The following is a 15,811-nucleotide window of genomic DNA, read 5'->3' as shown; positions in this document are numbered from 1 at the left end:
GAAGTACATGCCTTCCAGAGTAAAATGAGCCATAAACTACCTTTCTCCTATGTTGCAGTCACTTACAGTAGGTAGTAGAAATCTGACATTACTGAGGTTTTGGGCTAGTCCATCTCATCATGGGGGATTCTCAGCATGGCCTTTATTCTTTATACAGACACTCCCTGAAATTTTTTTTTATACAAAGATGCTGGCCAGACTGCCTGCTCACCGTACACTATTCTGGCAGTTGGACAGAGCAACTGCCAGTAAATAAGTACTTTTGAAAATAAAGAAAACCCCGAGAACCCCCAATGAGGAGATGGGCTAGTCCAAAACCTGTTAGTTCTGTCAGATTTCTAGTACATACTGTAATTGACAGCAACATAGGAGAAAAGTAATATACAGCTATTTTTACAATGGAAAAAAACATACTTATTTGTATATGTTTACATATATTTTAAATTTTCATATTCTTGCAACAGAGGTCCTGTATGGAATTGGTTTATGAAAATGAGGAGCCTGACATCACAAACATGCTGCAGCAAAGACGACTAGCAAAATCTTTGAAAAGAGAAAGCAAGTGGATGGAAACTGATTCTCAGAAAAGAGCCAGTTGTTGAGAAGTCGTCTGGAAACGAATGGCAACACCCACATCAAAGGAAACCAGGATGAAAGGAAATCAATCCTGCACAGCCCATCATGGCACTGAGCATTCAGACAAAGATGTTTCTAGGATCTTTCATGTTTTTCTGAGGTACGGTTTCCTGGATTTAAGCCCGAAAGCTAATCCTATAATAAGTACTGTTGGTGCTAAGTACTGTTGGTGCAAATAAAAAGCAGCACACACAGTACTCTTTATGTTCATTTATTTTTGACGTAGTGCTTGTCACTCCCTGTACTGTAATAGAACATGCAGATACGCAGCCTACCGATGAATGCAGCAGGAAAGTCCCTCTAGCAGTGCTAAGAAGTCCACCTCCCCTACGGCACAGCACGTCAAGAGGAAAAAACAGCACATTTGTTTCAGAACGACCAACAAAGTTTCTGGGTTCATCCTCTATAATAAAACCTAACTGTCTCTGCGTCCCATCCCTGCACTTCCTGTTTGTGTGTGTGTGTCCCGTGTTTTGGGCAACTGCGCATGTGCAGGGAGGGACGCAGAGACTGAGGGAGGACGGGCGGGCGGTGAGCGTGGCAGGTGCGCGCATGCGTGGTGACTGCGTCGTTCACGGGGAAAGTGAGAGGGAAGGAAGGGGAAGGGAGGGGAGTGGAGAAGAGGGGATTCAACACAGACCTAGAGCCCGCTTTGAAACGGGCTTAAGTCTACTAGTCCTTAATAAATACGTGTGCTTAGCTTTACATAAACATGATATGCTGCAATAAACCAGATCTGCTACTTTAAATTACAAACTGTATATACTCGACCATAAGGCTAGATATTTAGGTCTAATTCACTGAATAAAAGTATAGGGGTCGACTTATACTACGCAACATTGAGCAGACTGAGTGATGAGTGTACTATTAGTGACATTCCCATTTGCAGCAATTTACCCTGTGGTAAGTGACACTTTCTTAATAAAGGAAACACAGGTCTGAAAGTCCTGGCCACAACAATTAACAAGGAAAGGGACAGGGGAGAAATACTGGGCTGCAGGAAGGGGAGGGAATAATTGCTACACTTGGAGGCCAGGAGGAGGTATTGGCTGCACTTAAGGGGCAGGAGGGGTTAATAGCTGCAATGCTTAAAGTGAACCTTAAGTGAACAAAAAAAAACGAGTTCTACTCACCTGGGGCTTTCCTCAGCCCCCTGCAGCTGATCGGTGCCCTCGGCATGTCTCTCCGATCCTCCTGGTCCCGCCGGCGACCACTTCCGGTTTCGCCGGCAGGCTGGGAACGCGGCATAGAGAGCTGCTATAGCAACATAGAGGGAGCTATTGTTGCTTGGAACGCGAAGAATCACTCGCGGTCCCAGCCTGTCGGGTCTTGACGGCGAAACTGGAAGTGGTCGCCGGCGGGACCAGGAGGATTGGAGAGACACGCCGACGGCACCGATCAGCTGCAGGGGGCTGAGGAAAGCCCCAGGTGAGTAGAACTCGTTTTTTTTCACTTAAGTGCCTCTTTAAGGCTCCTTGCACACTGCATGCAATTCCGATTTTTAATCGTTTTTTACATCCGATTCCGATTTTTAATCGTTACTGCATGCTGTGTTTTTTCCTCCGTTTTTCTGTTGATTGCATTCAGGGAAAATTGGAATTGCAAATCGGAATCGGAATCGCAAAACGGATTTGCAGTGTGCAGGGAGCCGTATGCAGTATATCCATTAAAGGATACCCGAAGTGACATGTGACATGATGAAATAGACATGTGTATGTACAGTGCCTAGCACACAAATAACTATGTTGTGTTCCTTTTTTTCTTTTTCTGCCTGAAAGCGTTATATATCAGGTATGTAAGTGGCTGACTCGGTCTTGACTCAGACAGGAAGTGACTACAGCGTGACCCTCACTGATAAGAAATTCCAACTATAAAACACTTTCCTAGCAGAAAATGGCTTCTGAGAGCATGAAAGCATGAAAGAGGTAAAAAGTGGAATTTCTTATCATTGAGGGTCACTGTAGTCACTTCCTGTCTGAGTCAGGACTAGGTCAGCCTCTTACATACCTGATATTTACCTCTTTCAGACAGAGAAAGAAAAAAAGGAACACAGCATAGTTATTTGTGTGCTTGGCACTGTACATACACGTGTCTATCTCATCATGTCATGTCCAGTTCAGGTATCCTTTAACCCATCCTGGTCCCAAGTGCAGCTGTTAAATTTACTTTGCTGGGTAGACTTGAGTCAATAACAAATTTCAGCTTAAGAGGGTCAAATATTGGACTTATACATGAGGTTGACTTATATTCGGGTATATAGGTAAATTGTTTAAAATAACATTAGTTAGGGCTTGTGCGCAATAACTTTTGACTTCAGTTCAACTCTCATGACCGCTCTTCTCTGGCATTCTCTTGCATTTCTAATGAGGCTCTGTTAAGCTTTGGTGAAGGCCAGTACTTGGCCTTGATTTCTGGTCCCGAAGTCTAGTCCCACTCAACCTAACTCCTGCCATACCACTGCCCCAACACATAAGATAAACACTCCACATACACAAACCCCCTCTAAAATCATGAACCTGGGCTGATAAAACAGGAACGCTGCTCGTCCACACATCACACTCATATAACCACAACTCACATACACCTTGATCGGCCGATCCCAACAGGCATGTGTGTGCAGTACTCTAGTGACGTTGCAGAATCCCTCTGGACAGTCTTAATAAACTGACATAAATTAGGCTTCTTTTCTCCAGCACCAATCCGTGCTTATTCCCAGCCAAAGTCATATGTTTGCCTTCAAACCGACATCTGGTATCTCCATGCATTGACAGTCTATATGCAGGATGCAGTGCTAGACCTGCAGATATAACAGCGATCTGCCAAGTTTTACACTTCACTTTTCTCGGTTCCCAGCTTACCGACTCATGATGCTGTCGCCAGATACCAGATGTCCGTTTGAAGGTTAACATATGACTTTGGCCGGGAATACAGCGGGAGACATGGCAGCGCTTTCAAACAGAAGTTATACATGAATGATCAATCTGCATGAATGTGCAGAGCTCCAGTAACCGGACCTTAAGCGCTGTCATTTCTCTGTCTGTCTGCTTGATGTAATGTGTATACCATTTATGATTAGCAGCACAAGGAATATTATGGTTTTTTTTTCTAGACTAGTGTTAGGCCTTCCCCGAGGGGGTCCGTCATCGCCGTGGGCAAGTCTATTAGGTAATAATCTGTGCACACATTATTTACTGAAGCTAACACCCCCCTTTGCCTGTAGTGAGTGCTAGGTGTGTAATATTGTGCAGCAACTGAAGCTCTGCACATCCATGCAGATTGATCATTCAGGTATATCTTCTGTTTGAAAGCGCTGCCATGTCTCCCGCTGTACAAACTGAAAGTAAGTATACTTGTCGCTAGCTGCATTCATTGCTCCAAATCTACATCCAAATTTTTAGATTAGAATTAGTACATAATTTTCATCTGTTTTGCATTCAAGGCATGTATTTAGCCCCAGTGGGGCCCTGCATTGCCTCTGTTGGTTTACAATGCAGGTGCAGCCTTGAGCGCTGTCATTTGTCTGTCTGTCTGTTTGGCTGGGAATAAGCATGGATTGGTGTTGGAGAAAGGAAGCCTAATTTTTGTCAGTTTATTAAGACTGTCCAGAGTGATTCTGCAACGTCACTAGAGTACTGCACACACATGCCTGTTGGGATCGGCCCATCAAGGTGTATGTGAGTTGTGGTTATACAAGTGCGGTGTCTGGACGAGGAGCGCTCCTGTTTTATCAGCCCAAGTTCATGTTTTTAGAGGAGGTTTGTGTATGTGGAGTGTTCATCTTATCATCGTTTTTTCTACCATTAAATACGTTTTTGCATATAGTTCATGGAGTAACGGTTGCATCATTTTTGTTCTAAATGGTTGTATTAGACAACCTGTCTTCCCTCTGGATATAGTAGGTAAACTATGCTTTAAAGGACCTGTGCACCGGATTTTTCTGTATTGTTTGGTTTAAAATATAATCTTGTTATAGTAAACTCCAATGGACCAGGAAAACTAGTTTACTGTATCAGAAGTTTTCCTAGAAATGGCTCAGCATGCTCTGGTACATTCTCTGCTGCAAAGAAGCAACTCTGTCCTCCCATTGGAGGTACAGTACAATCACTTGCATATTTTGTGGGCTACAAGGTAAAGTATAGCTCAGGGCTCCATAGCCAGCTGTTTATTGGATATGCTCTATTAAATAAAGAAAACTTCCTAAGAAGGGTAAAGGTGGCCACACACCATACAATTTTTTAAATATCTGTTCAATTCAAGAATAGCAATCAATTTTCCCCAATCATGAATAAAATAATTGAAAGCTCAGAAAAAAAGTGATTGGAACTGTACAACAAGTCATTGACCATCCATCACACACCATACAATTCTTGATAAAGTTGGTCTGAAATTTCCAACATGTCAAATCTCCAGAAATCGAAAAAAAAATGGGAAATACGATTTCTCGATCAAAAACAAAGGATAGCACTCGATTTTTTGGCACAACCGATCATAATTATTGAATTGAAAAAATTGATCTTTTAATTGTATGGTGTGTGGCCACCTTAAGGCTGGTTTCACAGTGGGACGTTACAGGCGCACGTTAGAGCAGCCTGTAACGCACCCCACCGCACAGCAATGAAAAATCAATGGGCTGTTCACAGTGCCCACGTTGCGTTACAGTGTAACGCTGCGCCATAATATAACGTACTGCATGCAGTACTTTGTAAGCGGCAGAGCCGCGTTAGACTGTTTGCACATGCTCAGTAACGTTGAGGAGGAGCGGAGAGCGGCCAAGCACATGGCTAATGAATATTCACTGCACTCAGTGATGTGCAGTGTTTACTTCTTGGAGCGGCCGCTCTGTGCGGCGATTGGCCGGCGGGACCACGTGATGCCGCATGCGTCCAAGAGTGCGCATCACGGACGCCAGAGTGAGCTGCACAATGCAGCTCACTTTGACATCCAAAGCAGAGAGCACCAGGCGTTGCGTTAGGGGCACGTTGTGCGACCATAACGTCCCCTAAGACGCAACGTCCTGGTGTGAAACCAGCCTAAAGGGAACCTTAACTGAGAGGGATATGGATGTTTCCTTATAAACAATACCAGTTGCCTGGCAGTCCTGCTGATCTCATTAGCTGCAATAGTGGCTGAATCACACACCTGAAACAAGCATGCAGCTATTCCAGTCTGACTTCAGTCAGAGCACCTGATCTGCATGCTTGTTCAGGGGCTGTGGCTAAAAGTATTAGAGACACAAGATCAGCAGGATAGTCAGGCAACCGGTACTCTTTTTAAAAGGGAAAAAAAAACAACATATCCTTCTCAGTTTGGGTTCCCTTTAAAGTGGATCCGGGATAAACTTTTACTCATTGCATAATTGTGTCCCTTTCCTATAGTTTATAGGGCACTCCTCAAGCCAAATACTTTTTTGTTTTTGTTTTAATACTTTAATTCCCTATAAACTAAACAAGCCTCACCCACAGCTTTTCAGAGCGCCAAGACATTTTCAGACAATAGCAAGTGCTTACAGGAGCTCAGTCTGGGCAGGAGGAGGGGGAGGTGTTACTAGCCATTGATTTCAAAGGCGGAGGGAGGAGGGAGAAGGAGAGGGGACTGAATTTACACACAAGAAAGCCAATACCATCTCTAGCCCTTAGCCTGTGACAATATGACACAAAGAACATGGCTGCCCTCATTGTATTATTGGAATAAATAATCATACACTTTTTAAACTTTTGCAGCTAGATATGCTGTGTAAACTATCTAAACTTTAGATAAGATATATAGACAAGTTACTTGTTATAGTTAGTTTTTCATCTCGGATCCCCTTTAAGTGAGAAGTTAGGGGAAATAATCTGTCCGTGGGAACAGACATGACACAAGCTAAAATCTACAACCATTCCTTGTTCTAATGAAAAGCAAAACTAAATTAAAAAAAAAAAAAAAAAAAACAGCAGCTTTGTAATTAATTATATAACCAGACAATGATTCACCAGTGAAGGAGAGCTGAAGTCCCCAGGGCCAGCTTACTACTTATGGTGAAGATTAATATGTGACAAATAGGGAACATTAACTCTATAAACTTGGCATGATCAAAGGAACAGTGTGAACCTTACATAAGTGTTGGTGGGTTGGGTCAGTCTGAAAATCCCTCTCTATATTCGGGCGTCTCAGGATCTGTGGGTTTCAGGGAGAACAGGAGCCTGATGGTGCAGTATCGTTAACAAATTGAATATTAGTATCGTGAGTGATAATACTCACAATGTCGGGTTGCTTCCCTAGCAACCACTGTATGCGCATGCGGGGAAAAAAAACGTCTCCGCTCGGTATCCCGGATCCTCCTGGAGCTGGGCGGTCGCTCTCCTTTGCTGTTCCTCTTTATCTACTGGAATAGCTGATTTGAGGGGAATATCACCTCACTTGGGGGTGTGTAACTAGACTGGATAGACTTTTAAAGGAGGCGCCCTTGAGGTGTAGTGTTGACATACGTGTGTAAAAAATGAGGTGGCTTACCTCTCTTTTAGACTCATATAGGGTGCAAAAAGTTCTTTATTTTATACAAACAAGTTTATGTGTAGACAACGCGTTTCACGGGTCTCAGCCCGCTTCCTCAGGTCAGTAAACACCTTTGATCTGCAGCGCTCGGCTTGGGCGCGAGAAGTCTTACATAAGTGTGTTTACTGAGAAATAGGCTGCAAACTACAATGCACAGCTATGAGACGATTATAAGGAACTTGCCTGATCTTGACGTTTCCGCCGATATCCGGGCGGAATCCGCCGCTTCCGGGTCTTGGCACTTGTTCCCCACTGATGACCTCACTGCTGAAACACAAACCGCACATGTTGATAGGCGGAGGACGCGTTCGCAATACACCCTCGGCAAATGTAAACAATAGTCAGCTGACAGCACAGTGTCAGCTGTCGTTACAGCTGACACCTAGGTAGGCTAAACGATGTGTGATTGGATGTGCGGAGTATGGCCGGCCACTGATTGGTTGAAAGTTGTATTTAAACCTGCAGAGTGCTCCCAGTCATCGCCCCTGATAAGCATAGCTTTGGCTAGTTGCTGGGTGAGCACTCACTTATTGATATTACTTGATCTTGATCTTTGGCTTGTATTGATGATTCCTGTCTGCTGTGATTAACCTATGTCTTGTTCCTGGATAACCCTTGCCTGCTGCATGGACCAACCTCTGCTTTGTTTCCTGGATAATCCTTGCCTGCTGCCTGGACTGACCTCTGCCTTGTTTCTTGGAGAACCCTTGCTTGCTGTCTGGACTGACCTTTGCTAAGTTACTGGACACTCTTAATAAGCCTGAACTAATCCTTGCATATTGAATAACCTTGCATGAACGCTTTCCTTGCCTGAAGCCTTCACTGCCTGTTGAATAATGTTGCATGTGGACTTGCATGAACACTCTGACATTTGCCTGGATCCCTCACAGCCTGATCCCCATACATCAGTCATTACTGGCAATCGACAAGGAGGGCCTCATCTTCCTGAATCAAGGTAATTGCCCTTTGTGATACTTATGAACTATCTGAAATGTGTTACTAGCCTTAGTGGGGTCCTAGCAGGTTGCTGTTCTCTCTACTTCAGTGTGTATGCCTTGCACGTTAAGTCCTGGGGGTAACCGAAGTCAGGAGACATATTTAGTGTCCTGTTCCAGCAGGGACCTGTCTATAGGTGAAGACGTGGGCCGAGCTCAGAGCTGCGGCACTAGATTGGGGCATAGAGACCGATTGGGAACATAACCTGTCAGGCCTTACAACGATTCTCCGAAACGTGTGTCATGGGGATCGATTCATAAAGCATCACCGCATTCAGTAATGCAGAAAACCGCTGACTTTACCGAGCACTTAGGGAAATGTCAATTCATAAAAGCAGTTACCGCAACAAAAGCTAAAATTCCCGAGCAGTGAAGTAAATTACCGACTTGTGCGGTAAATACCTCAACACGTGTCAGTAAATGTCAATGCATAAACCCTACAACATGCTGTAAAGGCAGGAAATAATACAGACTGCTTTAAAGTGGTGAAAAGAGTGCGGAGTCTATGTAAAGCCACATTCACACGCTCAACAGCGGTCTTTTATGCAGCACAATTGTCAAACAGCTTTTGCTGTGAGACAAGTTGAAGCAACTAAAAAAAGTATTTTGCTATTGTTCAAAAAGCTGATAAGAAGTCAATCCAACTGTTGGATTGACTTCTTATCAGTCTTATCAACTTTTTGAACAATAGCAAAATACTTTTTTTAGTTGCTTCAACTTGTCTCACTACAAAAGCTTTTTGACAATTGTGCTGCATAAAAGACTGCTGTTGAGCGTGCGAATGGGGCTTTACAGACAAGTCTGGGGATGTCTGGGATGCCTTTTCTATTGTAATGCCCTCAATGCACGGAAAAGCTCTCTCCTGCTGTTACTAACATGATTTTGTCAATGGGCCTCGGTAATCCACCGAACTTCTGCCACAACTGTGAACATTTTTATGCATTAGCACACAAAAGTCTAAAATATCGAATGCAATATTTTCCCGACCAGATTTTTTTTTTCACACAGCCTTTTTTGCACAGAGTCTGATATTTTTATTTTCAATTATATAGCTTTTTTTTGCATAACATTGCATCATTCTCTAATATTTGCAGTTTACACACTACACTCTGCATTTTAAACTATGGAACAGAGCTAATGACCCTTTGAACTTACCTGCAGTAAAATCTTATCTGAAGTTGTCTTTCACTGTTTCTTTGATATATAAGTGCTTCAGAAAATAGCACTGCTCTCTGACTAAATTATATCAAGCAGAGCTGAGTTTGCACACCTTCATTCCAATGCAGATTATACATTTATTGCATAAGTCAGCACAAGCTTGACAATTGTTTCAGGGCCACGGAGGGTCCCCTTCTTCAGAAAAGTGCAGACATACGTATAGGTGCTATTTTCTGAAGCACTTATGCAATAAACGTATTAAACTGCATTGGAATAAAGGCGTGCGAACCAAACTCTGCTTGATATCATTGTCATTTTGGTGACGTTGCACCCGACACTCAGGTAAGGTGTGCCACTCCAGAACTTTGTGTGCTCTGACTAAATTAGTCGGAGAGCTGAGAGAAGCTCTTTTGCATAGATAACAACTGAAGTTTCTTAACTCTTTCTGTACTGGAAACAATAAAAGACTCATACCTTTGCTATTAAAGTTCTATTTGTTATCTGTACTACACATACAATTCATTATATCACAAGTTTATTTTCGCTTCAGATTCCCTTTAAAGTGGACCTGAAGTTTTGCACAGGACAGAAGTAAAACATAGAGAATTGAACCAAGTATGGATTTAGAGAGTTTAGCCTGTCTAATTCCCCCTCATCTGTGACTGATCACAACTGAAATTTGATGACTCAGCTGTGTCAGTCAGCTGGCTGCCTCAATAGAGTAGCTTATTTATAAACACAGGATGTTAACCCTATGTCTGCTTCCATGAAAGCAGGAAGTAGACAGTGATTTATTGCAGGATTAGTATCGGCTGTAACAAAGATGTTTTTTCTTTAAATGTTATTATGCTGTTGCTTATTTTTAAGAGCAGAGATGAAGTTTTAAGTTCAGGTCGGCTTTAAAGAGAACTAGAGGTGGGGTTCTAAGAATGATATCCGCACACTGAGGCTGGGTCTGCCTATACAGTCTAGCCTCTGATGCTATGTAGTGTCCCCCCAGCCCCCCCCCCCGCGCTCTGCTATGCCCCCATAAATCACAGCCGCACTGTCGATACGCAGTGTAGTGTCACTCTCGCCGCTCCCCCCCGCCTCCTGCATAGCTCCGGTCACCGCCCGCGTCCCTTCCCTCCAATCAGCGGGGAGGGAAGGGACGCGGGTGGGGACTGGAGCTATGCAGGAGGCAGGGGGAGAGGCGAGAGTGACACTACACTGCCTGTCGACAACGCGGCTGTGATTTATGGGGGCATAGCAGAGCGCAGGGGGGGCCTGGGGGGACACTACATAGCAACAGAGGCTGGACTGTATAGGCAGACCCAGCCTCTGTGTGCGGATATTCTTAGAACCCCACCTCGGGTTCTCTTTAACTAAATGACCTGATGCTAATTGTGCTAAATATTATTTTGGCTTTTTTTTTAAAAGAGAAGTTATTTGCAATAATTCAGCTGTAAATGAGTGACTGTAGTTTCCCATGATGCATCACTCCCAAATATGCAAATCATCTCTTTATGGCCCTGAGAGCCAGACTCCCATCCAGATCCACTGGTGTATAGCAAGGCTATAGGTTATACATTTTACACAGCCACATCAATCCAACAGCTAGCAACAGGAAATCTAACCTCCTAGCACCCAATGCATGAATCCCCCCACTACTCTGACTTGATGGTAATAAGTAAATACTGTATAGGAAAAAAAGACTTAAAGGAAACCTGAAGTTAGAGGTATATGGAGGCTGCCATATTTGTTTCATATTAAACAATACCAGTTGCTGGGCTAATCTGCATCAGAAGTGTATGAATCACACACGTGAAACAAGCGTGCAGCTAATCTTGTCAGAAACCTCTGATCTGCATGCTTGTTCAGGGTCTACGGCTAAAAGTATTAGAGGCAGATGATCAGCAGGGTTGCCAGGCAACTGGTATTGTTTAAAAGGAAATAAATATGGCAGCCTCCATATCCCTTTCACTTTAGGTGTGGTTTAAGGTAACACTGATTTTCCCATTTGATTTCCTGCACAGTCTGATCGAATCGGATGGTTATCGATTCCTTGAAATGTTTGGTCGATTTATACCAAAAATCAATTAAGTTATCGATCGGATTGAAAACCTAGGTTGAAGGGATGTGGCGGCAGATAAATGGCCAATAGAGTTTCACTGCATCAAACAGTGCATCTCTGTGGTTGGATCGATTTTCAAGAGTTTCCCTGCTGGAATGTGTGGCCAGCTTTATGCTGGATACACACCATGCGTTTCCGCGTTCGATGCGGCCGTCGATACGCGTCGATTCGATTATTTCCGACATGTCCGATTCAAGTTTCGATGGATCGTTAGGTCGATTTGCCATACTTTACATGGCATTCGACCTAAAAATCATCGAAATTCGTTCGGAAATGTTCGGAAATAATCGAATCGACGCGTATCGACGGCCGCGTGCGACGCGGAAACTCATGGTGTGTATGCAGCATTAAAGAGAGACTGAAGCGAGAATAAATCTCGCTTCAGACCTCAGAGTTAGCAGGGGCATGTGTGCCCCAGCTAAAACGCCGCTATAGCGCGGCTTAACGGGGGTCCCTTCACCCCCAAATCCCCCTCCGTAATGCGGGGGAGCGCTTCCTGGTTGGGGCAGGGCTAACCGCCGCAGCCCTGCCCCACGCGCGTCTGTCAGCGCGTATCTCCGCCTCTCCCCCGCCCCTCTCAGTCTTCCTTCACTGAGAGGGGTGGGGGAGAGGCGGCGATGCGCCGCTGACAGACGCGACTGGAGGCAGGGCTGCAGCCGTTAGCCCTGCCTCCAGGAGTGACCAAATGCACGACCAAGTCGTGCTGGGGTGGGTTTGGGGGTGAAGGGACCCCCTTTGTGCGGCGCGATAGCGGCGGTTTAGCAGGGGCACACGTGCCCCTGCTAACTTTGAGCTCTGAAGCGAGATTTATTCTCGCTTCAGAGTCTCTTTAAAGGGAACCCGAGGTGGGAATGTTATGGAGACTGCCATATTTATTTCTTTTTAAGCAATACCAGTTGCCTGGCAGTCTTGCCGATCCTCTGCCTCTAATACTTTCAATCACAGACCCTGAACAAGCATGCAGCAGATCAGCGGTTTCTGACAATTAGCTGCATGCTTGTTTCTGGTGCAATTCAGTTCACTACTGCAGCCAAATGGATCAGCAGGACTGCCAGCCAACTAGTATTGTTTAAAAAAAAAATATGGAAGCCTCCATATCACTCTCACATCGGGTTCACTTTAAAACAGCATCAGACAAAAAAAAGAACCTTGCGGTGCTGGAAAACAGAAAGGGTCTTCAGACAATATCTTATGTCACATTTTAGCTCAGATATGCATACAGAGTCTCTACTTCTGAAGTAAAGGTTAATATAAAGCCTAGTACAGTGATGGATAACCTTGGCACTCCAGCTGTGGTGGAACTACAAGTCCCATAAGGCATTGCAATACTCTGACAGCTCTAAGCATAACTCGGGGAGGCAGAGGCATGATGGGATTTGTAGTTTTGTCACAGCTGGAGTGCCAAGGTTAACCATCACTGGCCTAGTATATACTGTATGACCATTTTTGGAACAGCTGTCCTAGGTCAGATGGCCTAATCTCACATAGATTACGATGTCATGCAGCAAATATCTAGTTATCCCCCGCTGTTAACCACATGAGGACACCAATATAAATGTGGAATGTGTGTCAGGCATTTACCGCCCTCATATACTTTTGTACGTAAAGACTGTTAGATTAGCATAAGCTATAAATATATATACAGTGCATATCTATTGTTATCTGACCTATGAGTCCTTGCCTCTGTTCCTCTACTTCCTGTCTGCCCCGCTTATCCATACTGTGAATCATTGATGCAAGGCCCACTGTATATTACACATACTATGATTACCTTAAGTCTTTGTATTTGATGACTTCATGTCTGGCTGTGTGGCACTGATGACTGTTTGTGACTTTTTGCTTGTGAAAATACCATGTTTCCCCGAAAATAAGACACTGTCTAAGCTAGGGCTTATTTTCAGGGGATGTCTTATTTTTTGGGGAAACACTGGTAGTTTTCCTATACAAAATGTATACACTGCATGCCATGCTGAAACACAAGCAGCATACACAGAGCTTGTGGTTTGCAGATATTGGCTCTCACTTACAAGAAACTGATTCTGCTGATCATGTGGGTAAGAGTCTATTTCTTGCAGGCAGAGAACTCTGTCAGGCTCCCCAGAGCTATGATAGGATAAGCTGTGTGTCCTGGGAAAAGGTGAAATGCTGCTGATGCTTATCACGACAGATCAGGAGGGCTGGCTCCAACAACAAAAAACAAATTGCCTGACACACATGTACAGGACTGTAAAACTCACATTATACTGCTGCTCTCCTGTATCCAGGCTTTGTATTGAGCGTGACTTGCTGGTGTCATGTGGGCTGCTGCCAGTGGGGTTACGCCGCAATTGCAGTTCAAACGATCTCTTTGTAAAGGAATCAAGGGAGATGTACTTGCGATTTAGGGATAGGGGCTATCCCCATAAAGTCCTGAAGAAGGCCTTGAAGAGAGCCTGGAGTCTTGATAGGACAAGTCTGCTGATAACAGACAAACGTGGGGCTGCTCCTCTGGCGAGGTCTCAGGAGAGAGCAATGTTAAGAATCCCAACCCCTTATGGGAGCCATTGGGGAGTATGAGAGAAATTCTTGCCAGGCATTGGCCAGTACTCACTGCATCTCCTGAGATCCGTTCTCTAGTCGGAGATTATCCTCACTTAACAGCCAAGAGGGCCCCTTCCCTTAGAAACCAATTAGTTCAAAGTGAGTTTAGGAGAACCACCCCCACTACATGGTTGGGAAGATCAATACCTAATGGAATGTATAGATGTGGACATTGTCAGGTGTGCCCACTAGTAGATCGCACCAAAGAGTTTGCCGATTCCCTTGGGCAGAGATCCTACCAGATACAGTCCTTTCTCAATTGCGCAACAGAGGGAGTTGTATATATGCTCACCTGCCCTTGTGGTACCCATTATGTCGGGAAAACGACACGCCCTTTGCGGGCTAGGATAGGGGAGCATATGCGAAATGCTAAAGATCCTGAATACACAACCCCACTAGCGCAACATTATAAAGATTTTTATGGAGGTGATCTGGTGGGGTCAAAGGTCAGGGGAATCTACAAACTCAATATCTCACCGAGAAGGGGGGATTTCGATAGGATCCTAAAACAAAAGGAATGCAGCTGGATATATAAGTTACGCACTTTGGCCCCTTTGGGCCATAATGCAGATTTTGGGCTACAGTGTTTCTTCTAGATGATATGCTTCCCCCCCCCCCCTTCCTATTGTAATTTACTGTTTATGAACTATTTCTCCTGATATTAGCCACATAAGAAAATAATAAATACGTTAACGAATATAGGTAAATAGATGTCCAGTAGTTGTAATAAGCACTCCTTATATTCCATTCTTTTATCTTACTTTAGATACTTGTCTTGCCAGCATAGACCACGGTGGTTCTTGTCTCGTTGTTTTCCCTCACCTCACTATATTTAGAAGCATACTATTGATCTCTACAGTGCTCTGGTGTGGGGGCGGCATCCATGTACCTCAGCCCAACCCTTGGTGGGTGGAGCTGGAGCGAGAGACTTATAAAGACCATTTGCACTGTACTCAAGTCACACCCTGATGAAGCGCGCATGCGCGAAACCGGTCGGTGGGCGGAGTTAAGAGGCTCTGACGTCACACCCTACTGGTCAGCGTCAATGTGCGAGGACCGGCATCCGACGGTCACAGGCTTGCCGGCACACGCCTCGTCTACCCCGCTGCACGCTGGACAGTTTGCCGTTTGCTCTCAAGTAGAGTAAGACGTCGGACCAGTACGTATCTTTATGGCTGCCAGTCAGTGGAGGATTACTCAGTGACACCTCATTGGAACCTTCAGCTTGAAACAAACAGCGTGTCGCTTTTGGAATGTACGGACGCACACAGGGGCAGGTAATATGACATACATATGCCCATGAATGATGCTTATCCACACGCTTTGCAATCTGCATAGACCTTCATAGTTCATACCTGTGACTGGCTATCATCTGTCCACAAACTGCTTGCTTGCTGGCTTTTCTTTATGCTTGAGGAACATTGCTGCTATTTGCATGCTATCTACATATTCCTTTAAGTCTGCGATTGGGACTTCACAGGTTTTAAAAAGGAAAAGGAAAAGTTCACTTTTTCCTCATGCTTTATATTTGGAAAAGCTGCTAAGAACTTTCATTTCTCTTATGTGAGACAAGTAGAGGCATTACGGTCTCTGATACATGGACTTTTGCTGGAATTGCCTTTACATCCATGAATTGCATATACGCTTTATTGCCTCATGCATAGTTCCAGTACTCATATTGCCATAGCTTTATTACTAATATGACGTCATATATTTAGTGAGCCAATACTCTATTGCTTGTTTTAGAGTTTTAATTGTGTCTGTGGGGGGTTTATTTGCTGTAATAGCATCCAGG

At 44.3% G+C, this 15,811-nt stretch overlaps 1 protein-coding gene across 11 annotated transcripts in view; it reads right to left on the bottom strand.

Annotated features, from left to right (window-relative positions):
- Positions 1–15,811, bottom strand: part of RTEL1 (regulator of telomere elongation helicase 1) — a 441,366-nt gene that overhangs the window by 150,002 nt on the left and 275,553 nt on the right. For 9 of the 11 annotated variants that reach the window (XR_011025114.1, XR_011025113.1, XM_068262473.1 and 6 more), the window contains exon 31: positions 7,354–7,437. The exons of 1 other annotated variant lie outside the window; for it this stretch is intronic. Coding sequence is in view for 8 of the 10 variants with exons in the window: in XM_068262473.1 (XP_068118574.1) it covers positions 7,354–7,437 (84 nt within the window). In the remaining 2 variants the exon portion in view is untranslated. The remainder of the gene's footprint in view (positions 1–7,353; positions 7,438–15,811) is intronic. One more of the 11 variants, XM_068262470.1, reaches the window with a different exon arrangement.

Source organism: Hyperolius riggenbachi, chromosome 12, assembly GCF_040937935.1.
Source record: "Hyperolius riggenbachi isolate aHypRig1 chromosome 12, aHypRig1.pri, whole genome shotgun sequence".
NCBI lineage: Eukaryota > Metazoa > Chordata > Amphibia > Anura > Hyperoliidae > Hyperolius > Hyperolius riggenbachi.
This window is presented reverse-complemented; position numbering and strand designations above follow the sequence as displayed.